Here is a 14065-nt window from a genome sequence, read left to right on the forward strand (position 1 = left end):
ACTTATTTAAACGTAAGATGAGAAATTGAAGATGTCACATTAGAAGCCTGAAGGTTCCAGCTTGTCTTTTCCTCTGTTTGCCCTTATTTATAACACGGAACCTTGTGGCTGTGAGCCTTAGCCCTGTGAGGAGAGTGCCGCTGCCTGCAAAGGGGAGCCACGGTCTCCAGTCTTTGTGCAGTTCACAGGCCTCTCAGACAACACGCTGCTCATAACAAGAGTTCAGATAAAGTTATTGAATTAATGTGTTTCACCAAAAGGAGCCATCCTTCCTCCCCCACCACCCCCAGCCTTTAAGTCAGTTTTTGTCCTAACTGAAGACAAAATGGCTGCCAGGTGGAAGGAAGATTTGGGCTTAAAGAATAGTTCATTTTTTATCCCTAAAATAAGAGTAAGGAAAAATACTTTGAGAAAAAATTCACAGTTAATCAATATAATTTTTAATTTTTTTATTAGCGTGGGTATTTTCCATATAAACTAAAGCAGCACCAAGCATTCAGAAATGTACTTATGGGCAAAAAATATTAGTTGTATGTAAATTTCTAACTTAAGGCCAGTTTCATTTTATGATAATTTTTAAAATGTACAACAAGTTAGAAATCAATACAAACACCGTTAGAGGGATCAGAGTGGCTGGCTCTCCTGCTGCTGATCCCAATGTAGAATACAGTGGAAACCTTGGGAACATGTAGCTCACACTTCATGCTCTGTCTTCATTTAGGACACTGGATGCACAGATATTGCCTTACAATTGTTTATCTGCTGCTTGTGCAACAAGGTGACAAAAAAACATATTTGGCACATACACACTGGTAAATAACATTTTTACAATTTTAAGGAATTATCAACAAGCTTTGATTTTTGTCCTGCGATTGTAATCCATATACATGTATGTATATATATAACATTTAAATACAATATGCAGCATTTTATTTTGTATTTAATATTATCCAAAGAAATAATATTACATATAGACCACTTAATGTAATATAACTTAGACAAAAACATGTTTTAAAAACAAAATAAAAACTCTTAAGTTAGATTCCATGGTATTTTATCATTGACTTGTGATATTTTTCCCTTGAAGTAAGAAAATATTATCTTGAACTCATAAATTCCATTTATTTAAAAGAACAACTGGATCTGTCTTCTATGTCACAGTCTTTATCTCGGCAGCATTTCTGTGAACACCAGTTCTAAGTACCATTGTGGAGCACCCCTCTATCCTAGGTCCTATAGTTCTATATTTGATCCTCAGGTCTGTGTGCTGAAGTAGGAGATGATATCACGTACCTTCAGTGAATGCATCTGAAGGAAAGTGAAAGGCATGCATGGGTCATGGATTCCCTTGTTCTTAAGTCTCCATTGGACGGTAAGTTCCATAAAGTGTGTGAACAATGTCTCACTACAGCTCAGAACATATTACAGAGTGGATTGTGCCCAGGAAGGCTGGGAATAGAAACTTAGACAAAACCCTTTCTTGGGTGCCCAGACAGCAGACAATAATGAGGTGCAACAGTTATGTGGCCAGACCAAGAAGTCCAGTTGTACTTCAGACAAGGTGAGAGAAAAATCACCTTTGTAAAGACTGTAGAGTATGAAAATAGCATTACAAAAATGATACCTCAAATTGAACATTCAAAATCACATCTAATTTTCCTGGGAATTAATGTAAGTAGTGGCAGCTTTGTGGTTTACCATTGAAGGCCAGTAGTTTTTTTTTTTTTTCTTTTTTCTTTTTTGATTATGTTAACTGGTACATTGGTCACCATCATTTAAAGCTTTATTCACTTTGTTTCCTCAGCACATGAATAGGGTTGATCATTGATAGTGATGGCTCTGCATCCTCACATGGAGTTTTAAATTACATTTGCAATGAGCATGCACGGATGTTTTTCTCAGCAGTATTCTCTAAACAATAGAGCGTAGTGACAATTTGCATGTGTTTACATTGTCTATTAGGAAATTTAGAGATGATTTAGGATCTATGGAGGATGTTTCACTTTCTCTAAGGCCTTGAGCATCTGTTGGTCTTGAGATGTGCAGTGTGAATGGGGAATACCCATCTTAGCCAGGGTACAATGTAGGATACTTTCATTTCTGAGACAGAAAACTTGAGGACTGGAATATCTTGAATTTGAGGTCAGATAAAAATAAGTAGTTACAACTTAAAAGTGATCTTTGGGATTCCTTTGAAAAACTTTATTACTTTATTCTCTCAGAGAATGGGGCAGGGACCATGATTTGATAGAGAGCACATCCATCCATGTAAAATATTCAGCTCCTGTACCACTTATTGGAACTTATGAGCTTCCCAGAGGCTGTCAGCATTCTGAATGCAGTAGAGGATTAGAACCATGCCTCACAGAGAGAGAGCCTAGCAAAAAGTCTCCACAGCTTAAACTTACTTTTGGTTGGCTCCTGAAATTTCAAGTTAAAAAAAAAAAAGTCACCCAAATTGTCCACAAAGGAGTAAAAAAAAATCAAAGTTAAAAAAAGATAGAAATAATTTCCTGTTGGTTTGGACTGCATGTATGTGAGCAAGTCTGACCAAGAATAAGCAAACAAAGCACAAGAAAGAGTCAAGCATGGTGGCATTCACCTGTAATTCCACACCCTAGAGGCAGAGGCAGGAGGATTACCACAAGTTGGAGGTCAGCCTGGTCTACACAGGGATTCCAGATCACTGATCACTACACAAACCCTTTCTTAAACAAATAGAGAGATGGGGCAGGGAGAGGGAAGGAGGGAGGGAGGAAGGAAGAGAGACAGGAAGGAGGAAAAGAGATGTGTTCAGTGAGGTTTTCCATGTGTCAGGAGTACCTTTTTTACAGGTGCTTTTCACTGGGTGGGTTTGGTGGCACAGGTCTGTAATCCTGGCACTTGGGAAGTAGGGGCAGGAGTTCAAGAGCCCAGACTAGGCTGCGTGAAACAATGACTTGATCCCCCAGTGAAAAAATTAATAGTTTTCCACCAACATACATCTGTCCGTCCATCCATCCATCCATCTATCCATCCATCCATCCATCCATCCATCCATCCATCCATCCATCCATCCATCCATCCATCCAGCCATCCATCCACCCATCCACCCAACCATCCATCCATCCATCCAGCCATCCAGCCATCCATGAGTGGTTATTCTCCTGCTCTACTTTGTAGGGAAAACAGCTTGGAGACATTTTGGTTGCCTGTGTGTCCCTAACTGTAGTTAGGGACAGTATTTCCAATCTGTCCACACACATGAGGGCACAGTGGATGTCAGTGCCAACAACAGGGTAGTTTATAAAGAAAGGACCTGTGCATGGTCAAGACAGAGAAAAAGTTGAAAATGAATTACTGTTGTGAGCCAGGGAGCCCAGTTGGTATTTCCAGAGAAATTAAGGAGGGATTTTTTAAATTAGGTCTGAAAATCAACTTCTGACAAATCTTAATTTAAAAAAAAATTTAAAACAAGTAGAGCAACCTGTTACTCCAAATTTCCCTGTGAGATTGATCCAGTTTATAAGAGTTTGGATACAAAATGCCTGACTCCTGATGGTTTAAGTGTGTCTTATAACACCTCAGACAAAAACACTAGTGGGCAATTAAAAAAAAAAAAGAAGTAGAGCACAAAAGACTGAAGTGATGAGGAACTAACTTGGTTTAGACGCTAATATTAACTGATAATCTAGGCTTTGCAGCTAGGAAAGACGAGTGTTAGTTACAAACTACATCAAAGAAACTAAAATATTTTCTCTTACTATAGGAAGATTTTGGTAGCCATAAAATAGTTTTTCATCACAAATATAGTTTAACATACTCAGCTATCCTATATAAAAATATGGGGAAATAATTTTAAGCAAAACACAAACGCTAATACAGTGAGAGAGGCCGAGGAAGGATAACAGTAATGTCAGTTTGAACACGAGCCTTGCGGACACAGCCATGTCCTTTAGTGTCAGATCTATGACTAAGAAAATTCCAATTTAATTATGTTTAAATATATAGATATCACTTGTAGCTTCAGTAGTCACATGCTTCAAAAAGCAATGATATGTTATATCAAAAGCACTTCAATTTCAGTTTTAAAAAAAACGGACAGGGCTAGTAAGATCGTAACACACTTTCCCTGTAGAGTACCAAAATAACAAGAGCCCCGTTGGTTTACTTTATTAGGCGTTTTACCGTCAAAAAAAATAGATTCTCTAAGTTAAAAAAATATACTTTCTTTAGCAATATTTGTTGACATTTCCGATCAGTCTACAAATTCTTCAAAAGATATAAAACAAAACTCTTGGGTGTAGGCGTACACTCTTGAGGGGGTTGGTTAAGAGGGACCCCGTGGTCCCCTCTCTGTCCCTGGGCTTTAGACAGTCACCCTCAGGCCGTCTCCGAACCCCCCAGGAATTGCATTTGCACAGCAGCTTTGGGTGGTGGGGCCGAACCACTCTTCTTCCGGAATTCTGCAGCGATTTCCTCAAAAGACTTTCCTTTGGTCTCTGGAACTTTAAAAAATGTAAACAGGGTGAAGGCCAGGACGACCCCAGCGAAGAGGAAGAACACGTAAGGCCCGCAGAAATTCTGCAAGGAGAGCAAACAGATGTGGTCAGCAGCTGCACGGCCTGCGGGGTCCTCCGGGCTTGCACAGTGTGGGTGCTTACCGCGATGTACTGGAAGCAGAGCGCGATAATGAAATTGCAAAACCAGTTGCTGAAGGCAGCCAGGGCCAGAGCAGTGGGGCGGGGTCCTTGGCTGAAAAATTCAGCAACCATGAACCACGGGATTGGACCTGGTCCGATCTCAAAGAAACTGACGAAGAGGAATATGGCAGTCATGCTCACGTAACTCATCCAGGAGAATTTGTCCTGGAGACAAAGAGAAAGCTGTAAGTGGGACAGGCGGCCGTCGGCTGCAGCCTCCCTGAGGTTAGCAGCTTCTGAATTCTCTCAGGCTGAGCGCAGAGCTGGGCGCAGCTCTCTAACCTGACGTGTTTATTTTTTTTATCAAGTTCAAGTTACTCTGGTTGAAACAAGTTAGTCCAACCCAAATCTTGCTTCCGTATTTGGAGCCCCTGCCCAGCCAATCCCTCGCATTAGGGCTTTTTGAATTTTGTTCCATAGTTAGTCTTTCCCTGTGACAATCAAGAAGATCTTCTACCAAGATGGCCAGACAGGGTTGACTCCCTGTGAAGTGCAGGGTGAAGACGCTAGGCTAGGAGGGAGGTTCGGGGATGCGCCCATGGTTGTACCCTCAGGCAGCCCCCCCCCCAGCCCCGCCCCCCCCCCCCCCCCCCCCCCGTGCAGCAATTCTGCCGCCCTGGACAGGAAGTGGCATGCTGGTACTCCAGTCTCTAACTCCAAGAGCATGGTTCCCCTTTCCTTTCCATTTCTCCTCTTCGTTTATTTCATAAGTTAGTCTCCAGCACTTGTCACGTGTAAGGCTCTCTAACCTGGAGGCCAGAGAGGTTTGCCTGTGCCAGGGAGCAAACTCACCAGCAGCACGAGGCCCACGGACATGAAGATGGCACAGAAAAACATCCCAACCATTCCAGCTAGAAACAGGGACCTCCGCCCGGCCTTCTCCACAAGCAGTACCTAGGAAGTTAACGTATCATCTCAGTATCCTGTGCCAAGCAATGCTGTCTCTGTACTTGTACACTTTCCCAGTAAGGAGCTTGTCTTATTGTATGTAGTGAGTGGGGTGGAGACAGTGCTGTGGCCCCATTTTACAGATGTGCAATTGAGGTGAGGTGACACTTGTGTGTGATGATGGTGCTAGGCTCGGTAGACAGTGGTGGTTAAACATGGCCTTCATTTCACCACATTGATTTGAGAAGTTCTCAACACTCTGGGGCCATCCCTTTGAATTCAGGAGTGAGAGGCCACACATCCTGGTGCCTCACAGGACTATCTCTACAATGAAGCTGTGAAAGATCTACATTTATCAGGGCTGGGGTGGTAGCTCAGGGGCAGCTTCCTTGCCTCGTAGGCACAGGCCCTGGATTCAAGGAGAAGAGCTGTTAAAAAGGAAACGGTGACCCTGTTTCTGACTTGCTCATTTAATCATTACCAGGTTTCATGTGCCACAGACATCTGAGACAGTATAGCTGTTCAGATGTCAACCTTTCTCATCCAGCTTCTCAGTGTTGAATGAAGTCAGGTTATGACTGCTTACCTGAGGATGTACAGTGAATCTGATCACTGTACCAAAACAGTGAGCTCTGTGTTTCCCTGGTGTGCTTACACATACCTGTGGTGGGAGTGAACTGCTGTGTATTTGGAAAGAGAAGACATCACAGCAAGATGTTACAGTGCTTCTTCATGGTGACCGAGGAGACCTGTCCTCAGTCTTTGAGTTATGATTCTCTGCATCAATCAGTAAGATTGACTATTAGCCAAGATCAACATTTTTTGACTAGAGCTGACCCTTGGGACCTTGTCAACACTGGCCACACACACACACACACACACACACACACACACACACACACACACACACCATAATTTCCCATCTTGGTGAGCAACCTGGCCATGCTCATCAATCTAAGTGAGTCAACAGCAAACCAACACCCATAGCATGCTGAGCTCTGTGCCTACAGACATCTGTGGAGCATTGGTCTTCACTTGCAGTGAAAGCCCTTATTTCAGAGGCGCATTCAGACCTGTATTTCAGAGCACTCTAGAAAGGACGACAAGCTGAGCACCTACATTTACTTACTAAGAAATAAGTGAGAAAAACATTTTTATATATTTCTTAAAAATTATATCATTTTACATATGTGGTGCTTTATGTGCTTGTATGTCTGCACATCATATTCCTACAGTGCTTGTAGGCGGAAGCGGGCCATCAAGTCCCCTGGAACTGGAGTTAAAGGTGGTTGTGAGCTAAGAAGATGGGTGGGGGGTGCTGGGAATTGAACTCAGGCCCTCTGGAAGAACACTCAGTGCTTTTAACCACTGGGCCATCTCTCCAGCCCTCATACATTTTTGGCTCTTTCAAAGCTAGAGGAATGATACATGATGTTGACATAGTATTATCAGGGTATGAGAAAACAGGAATATTTCTGCAGGAATATCTGTTTCTTCTGTCTATGAAAAACATTAACTGGATAATAAAAGCTAAAAAAGTGTGTGTTGAAAATTGAGTTGCGTTCTCTCCTGGAGGCTAGGTGACACTCAAATGCACATGAGCAGTGGAGAAGCAGGGTCCAGTACTGGGACATCTGCTGGACCACAGCCCTCATTCCTGCCGAGTCTGCACATCCCTTGGGTGCTGGTGCCTTGCTGGAGTTGCGCAGCTGCTGCTTTGCTCCAAGAGCCATCCTGCCTCCCAGTACCCCCTTCTTTTTTCCTGTTTTGTTCTTTTCTCAAGATCATAAGCGCCCTTCCATCAGCTCATCACTACGGATGAAAGCATAGAGCCGGGACATCATTCACAGTGTAGTTGGGAATGTCTCTGTTTCTCAAGCACTCAGAAAAAATGGGCTAGATGATTTATGTTGCTCCTGAGTGAGTGAAAAAAAATCCACGAGTGCTGATTCTTTCTGCACAACTTGTTTTCAAGTTCAGGGACACAAAACTAATCTCCTTTGTTGGGCTTTGTTATGGTTTGGTTTACTACAATGTCTTGCATGGAGCCTTGCTGTACATGGACTTGAGATCCACCTGCCTCGGCCTCCTGAGTGCTAGGATCACAAGTGTCTACTACCACTATATGGAAAACCTAAGTCAAACACTTCAATGCTTTCTAAAATTGTGGAGTTCTAATGAAGTGATTAGAACTGATTTTCTTGTGTGTCAGCCATTTAGTTTAAGACCTTTGTAAAAGAAAAGAATGAACTCAAAATGCTCCATATTCAAAACAATTAAGATGCATATTATGTTTATAATTTATAATAATTATTGATTAAACTGCTCCTCCACTCAATGAGTTTGGGTACTGAGGGAAGAAATAAAACTCTGCACAATTTTTTCTTTTCTTTTTTTTTCCTCACAAATTGAGTTACCCAATCTTAACAACATGATGCTTTATATAGCAAATCCTATTTTAAGCAACATGTTTTAATAATAATGTCTATTTTGTAAAAAATACCATTTTCAGGAGAAAAAAGGACAAAGAGTCCCTTGGATTGTGCCCCAGTAGTGGCCTTTATTGATTGCAGCAGCCTTTGGCTTGGATGGTGCTGTCTCTGGAGTGGAGAGTGTATAAACACAGTATTCTGTTTGGTTTACCCTCCTTTTGCTCTCCAAGATCCAGCACTGTGTGACGAGGTCTGGGGAGCCAGCCTGTAATTTATTGGCCACCCCAAGGTAATAGTTAAAGTTCATATACAGACAACAAGAAACCAAGTGGCAAAATAAGCTGATTATAGTATTCCGACCAACATTAAAACTCAAAAGCATTTGAATATGTTGTATTCAAAGGTAAGAATCTGTCAAGTTAGTTTCATTTTGAGTGAATTTCATTAGTTGAGAAGTACAAAGACTTCTTATTATGTCAAAATATCAAACTAGTCCTTGGCTTTAAAAAAGTAAATAACTTCTTTCTTTTGTTGGAATAGGGAAGACAATGAAAGTTCATTTTTTATTACATATTGGAATGTATCACCAGGAGTATTTACTTGTGAACTGCCTGGAAGTTCTGACCAGTGATCTAACATCATAGGAATTTGCCAAGTTTGTTTAATTCTGTTTACAAGCTTAGTTATCTATTAGCTTTTTAAATGTTTTCCCCAATATACCAGGATGAAATTTCTCCACCAGTCAGGGAGAGGCTAGGGAATGTGCCCAATGTTGCTGTGATGGCAAGCTGTCAGCCGGCCCTGAGCTGTTTAAATAGAGAAGAACCAGAGCCTAGAGTCTCACAGAGAGAGAAAGTCTTGCCAGTGAGTTATTAATTCACCAAATGAATGCATGGCTGGCACCCTCCACAGTGGGAGAGCCAGTGACTCACCATCCCAGCCAGCCTCATCTTAGAGCAGTGGCTGGTGCATGCACAGGACTTTCCCCATTGTTCACTTATCTGTTCACACACAATGCACGTGGACAAAGTTGCTGATACTGTAACCATAAGCCACCATCCCACCTGCACTCCTGGGCCAAGAACGGGCCTAGTGCTCGTCAGGCTAGTGACTTACAGAGATAGCAGTGAAGATCATGTTGACGGCACCCATGCCTATGGTGGCATACACTGGCTAGTGACTTACAGAGATAGCAGTGAAGATCATGTTGACGGCACCCACGCCTATGGAGGCATACACAGGCTAGTGACTTACAGAGATAGCAGTGAAGATCATGTTGACGGCACCCACGCCTATGGTGGCATACACGGGCTAGTGACTTACAGAGATAGCAGTGAAGATCATGTTGACGGCACCCACGCCTATGGTGGCATACACTGGCTGGCTGACCCCAGCCGTCTGGAAAATGCTGGTCGAGTAGTAAAATATCTGCAGGATAAGAAGAGGCCATCTCAAGGGGGGCCTCCAGCTGAGGTCCCCAGAGCAAGACATATGGCTGCTTATTTTTAGTTTTTGTGGAACCATGCTCTCTAGAATCCTCTAAAGTTTACCCCACCCTCTCCTCAGACAAGACTTCCTTCAGTGTTTAAAGCTCCTGGTTGCTTCAAAGTTCTTGGCTTTAGCTGAAAACTCCACTACTTCATTTCCTTTATTTGTTTAATTTCTAAACTTTTTGTTAATGTATAACCATATAACATGTACACATAAGCGAACAGCTCCATTGTGTTAAAAACTGATAACAACCATGTAAAGAGAACCCAGGTAAAGGACTAACTCATTTCTGATGCTGCAGAACCCCTCCATCCCTTTATCCATTGTCCTAAGGGAATCATTCACTTAACATCTGACATGATAGATGAATTTTGCCAAGTCCTGTACTTGATGTTAATGCATCACACACACTCTCTTGTTTTGACTTCTTTTGCTAGACATTGTCTCCATGAAGAACCTTTTTGGACACTTCATTATCCAAATGTGGTATGCTAATATACCTGCATTACTACACTTTAGTTACCCATTCTACTGATGACTGCTCTTTTAGGGTGTTTCTGAATAGTGCTGCTTTGGTATATACTTTTTGTTCTTGTATTTTGAGACAGCATCTCTCTATGTAGCCCTGGCTGACCTGGAACTCACTATGTAGACCAGGTTAGCCTCAAACTCATGGAGATCCACCTGCCTCTGTCTCCCAAGTGCTGGGATTAAGGCATGTGCTACCACTCCTGGAAGATATACACTCTTAGCAGTTATTTTGATGGAATATGTGAGTATTTATACCCAGAATTTGAATCACTGAATCATAATGTCTGTTATAAATTCAGCTTTGATATAGATGCTGCCCAACAGTAACCAAAAAGTAATACAAATTTTATATTTTCACTGGTGTGTATAACAATTCTATCTATCTATCTATCTATCTATCTATCTATCTATCTATCTATCTATCTATCTATCTATCTATCTATCTATCTAATTATCTATCATCTATCTATCTATCTATCTATCTATCATCTATCTGTCATCTATCTATCTATCTATCATCTACCTACCTACCTACTTATCCATCTGAAGTATACCATCCAAATGGAACTGTGAACTCCTTTTTGTGTAAATTATTAGAAATCTGAGATTTCATATTCTAAGAACCTTTTAATTTAGGTTTGGGGGTTGGTAGCTTAAGTAGTATTCTTTTCTCACTGTGCATTTGTTATAGACTTTGCCTTTCACTTCTACCCCACCTCCCTTGTCTGGTATATGCATGTGTACATGTTTGCATTTGTGCATGTGTTCACTTGAGTGTGCATGCACGTCTGTGAAGGGAGGAGGTTAATGATGGATGTCTTCCTCAATCGCTCTCCACCTTATTTTTTGACACAAGGTCTCTTGGAATCTGAAGTTCACCGATTGGTTGGCCTAGTATGCTAATGATCCAGGGATCAGCACATCTCAAAACACAAGCTCTGATGTGCAATTATGTAGGTCCTTTGTATATGGGTGAGGGGCTCTGAATTCAGATCTTTACATTGTAGTGATCTGCCAGCCCCATCGCCTTCTTCTTAATGGACCCAAAGTTCAATTGATTGTTGACATTTTAAAATATTGAGCTAATTTTAGAGAACCATTGAAGCAAATCAAGGGAAATCAAGTACTACCAAGCATATATTATAATAATACTTGATGTCAGCATTTACAAATATCTTTTAGTAACTTAAACCTAAGCCTCTTTCTTTCTGTCTCGGCTCCCTTTGCTCGCTTAATGTCAGGAGTTTTTAAACTTACGCCATTGATTCCGGAAAACTGCTGAGCCATGTGCAGCATTAGTGCCACTATGATGGGCTGTCGGTAACTGGAATCTGTGAAGAGCTGTAGCACGGAGACCTTCTGCTCCGTAGATGCCTCTTCCTTTTCTTTTCTCATCTCATTAATATCTTTGGTGACATCCTCAGTTCCTCTTAGTCTCTTCAAGCCTGATCCCCCAAAACAGGTTGAAACAACCCAGGTCAGACAAAAATAAATTTTTTTTTTCTGGTCACAAAGGTGCTACAGATCTGCACGCCCCTTTCTTTGGCAATTCTTCTTCTCTGGTTAAATTAAATACTGTTCTTTGATTAAAGAAAGAAAAGCAGAACATCTGACTTCATCTGGAGAGAGAGAGAGAGAGAGAGAGAGAGAGAGAGAGAGAGAGAGAGAGAGAGAGAGAGAGAGAAAACTATGCTCCTCATCACAAAAGCACAGTTCTGAGAAGGGTGGATTAGGCGCTTCTGGTTGAGCCCAGCAAATGCACACTGTGCCAGGTATGTCTAAGTCAAACTACACAGCAGCCGTATCTGTGTTCTTCTGAGCAATCATCGCCTTCATCTACAAAGTCCTCATGTTGATCTTATGAGCAGCCATTCACACGTACTATTCGGTATTAGCTGCTAATTCCTCAATAGTAGAAGCAGGAGTTCCCTGTACACTCACTTTTCTTCGCTTTGATTTCCTCTTCCAGCTTTATATAAAGGTACCGGGGGCTTTCTGGACAGAAGAGTAGTAGGAGACACTGTAAGAGAGCTGGTACAGCAGACAGTCCAAGTAGGATGTGCCAGTGATCCTGGTTGCCCAGGATAAAGCTGAGGCCGGCTATCTGAAAAGACAAGGAAGGAGCATATCAGACACCCAGTACTTTGAGCCTACCTTCTATAGCAACTCAGAGAAAATGCATTGGCTTTTTAATAGTGATCCTTGACTGTTAGTTCATATTGGCACAAAGGCAAGGCTGTAATTAGTGAGTCCCATTTTAACTAAATCAAGAGCAATTTGTTCGTAAAGAACTCAGCTATGCTGAAGATCAACTCAACTTTTAAAGAACTTGACATCAAAAGCAAAACACAGGGTTCTTGGAAGCAACCAGATCCAGATGGAATTATATTGTTCGAATTGCTGCTAGGTGTGGTAATGTGTGTCTGTAGCACTGGCCCTGGAAGAATACAGATACAAGCAGATCCCTGGAGCTCACTAGCCAGCCAATCGACCCGAACAGCCAGCTCAGTTTCAGCAGATCAGAAACAAGGTGGAGAATGACAGAGGAGGACACCTGATATCAGCCTCTGGCCTCTACAGACACGCATACTGTACATGTATGTGAACTTGTGTGAACACACACACACACACACACACACACACACACACACACACAGAGGGAGAGGCATGACTTGCAGCTTTGCTTTAGAACCGCTCCTTAGGTTATATAGAACTCAAATATTTCATAGAACAATTATGTGATGACGCACAGATTTATGACACTGTTACATAATGCCGACAGGTTTATGATACCTATTGCGGTGGTTCACAGACTTCCTTTTCGATATCTTAAGTGTGGGGTTCCAAAGATCCTTCTGAGGCCAGAGGGTAGAGGGGAAAGAGAGCGCCAGCTGAAGAAAAGCTTTTATAATACTTGTTTAAATTTAAATTTTCAGGTAGCTCACTCAAAACAAAGAAAACTCAGACAGTTAAAAATCTAGAGTTGGCTATTTCTTGAAATTCAAATGTTAATTCTAGGATAGCATTGGGACTTTCCTATGTATTGCCAACCTTACCAATAGCTCCAAGTATGATGTAAGGAGTGGATATAATTCGCCTTTGAGCTAAAAAGCTGGCTTTTCACACTGCCTCTTTTCCACTGTTGAACCCCTCCTTCCCGGGACATGGTAGTGGGCAGAGAGAAGTGGGGGTCGGGGAGGGGAGATGAGGTAGAGGGGGCTAAAGTCAGGGATGAGGAGATTTCACCTGACTAATGAGAATGCCTGTGACAAGGGCCAGTTGGTGAAGAGTGCCCAGGGCACCGCGGAGCGTGGTTGGAGCGATTTCACCAATGTACATTGGAACCAGTCCTGAAATTAGCCCTGTGTGAGACATAAACATGGAAATGTTAAAATGCAACCTGAGACATTTCAGTAACAATTATGTATTCAATTACAGTCAGCACCCTTACTGAGAGTCACTCCCCAGGCGTTTTAAAGGAGTCACTGTCCCAACCATGGGCACAGTTTATGTAGAAAACATTTCTTTTCTTTTTTTTCTTCTTCTTCTTCTTCTTCTTCTTCTTCTTCTTCTTCTTCTTCTTCTTCTTCTTCTTCTTCTTCTTCTTCTTCTTCTTCTTCCTCTTCCTCCTCCCTCCTCTTTCCTCCTCTTTTTCTTCTTCCTCCCTCTCCTTCTCCTCCTTTTTTTTTTTTTTTTTTTTTTTTTTGGTTTTTCAAGGCAGGATTTCTCTGTGTAACAGCTCTGGCTATCCTGGAACTCACTTTGTAGACCAGTCTGGCCTCAAACTCACAGAGATCGAATTAAAGGCATGCACCACCAACGCCCAGCTGCAGAAAGCTTTGGTTGATATTAATTCATGCAGAAATCCTTGGCTGATATTATACTAAATGAAGATGTAATTGGAAATATTAATGGAAAGAAATGCTTAGTTATGTATTTGGCAATTTCCTTGGTCTTAGTGTTGAGTTCATATCATAGTGGTGTTAGATGTTTTGGATGTGGAAAGCAAGGACATTTGAAAAGGGACTGTAGACAGGTCAT

The 14065-nt window shown here is 41.8% G+C and overlaps 1 protein-coding gene across 1 annotated transcript in view; it reads right to left on the reverse strand.

Moving 5' to 3' along the window:
* Positions 1 to 434: 434 nt before the first annotated feature.
* Slc2a2 (solute carrier family 2 member 2) overlaps positions 435 to 14065 on the reverse strand; it is a 35748-nt gene continuing 22117 nt past the window's right edge. The window contains exons 5-11 of the mRNA XM_006971166.4: positions 13271 to 13386; positions 11966 to 12128; positions 11282 to 11469; positions 9326 to 9430; positions 5475 to 5576; positions 4644 to 4847; positions 435 to 4563 (exon numbers count right to left, since the gene is read on the reverse strand). Of these exons, the coding sequence (XP_006971228.1) occupies positions 4363 to 4563; positions 4644 to 4847; positions 5475 to 5576; positions 9326 to 9430; positions 11282 to 11469; positions 11966 to 12128; positions 13271 to 13386 (1079 nt within the window). The 3' untranslated portion in view covers positions 435 to 4362. The remainder of the gene's footprint in view (positions 4564 to 4643; positions 4848 to 5474; positions 5577 to 9325; positions 9431 to 11281; positions 11470 to 11965; positions 12129 to 13270; positions 13387 to 14065) is intronic.

This window comes from Peromyscus maniculatus, chromosome 6 (genome assembly GCF_049852395.1).
Source record: "Peromyscus maniculatus bairdii isolate BWxNUB_F1_BW_parent chromosome 6, HU_Pman_BW_mat_3.1, whole genome shotgun sequence".
In the NCBI taxonomy this organism is placed as follows: domain Eukaryota; kingdom Metazoa; phylum Chordata; class Mammalia; order Rodentia; family Cricetidae; genus Peromyscus; species Peromyscus maniculatus.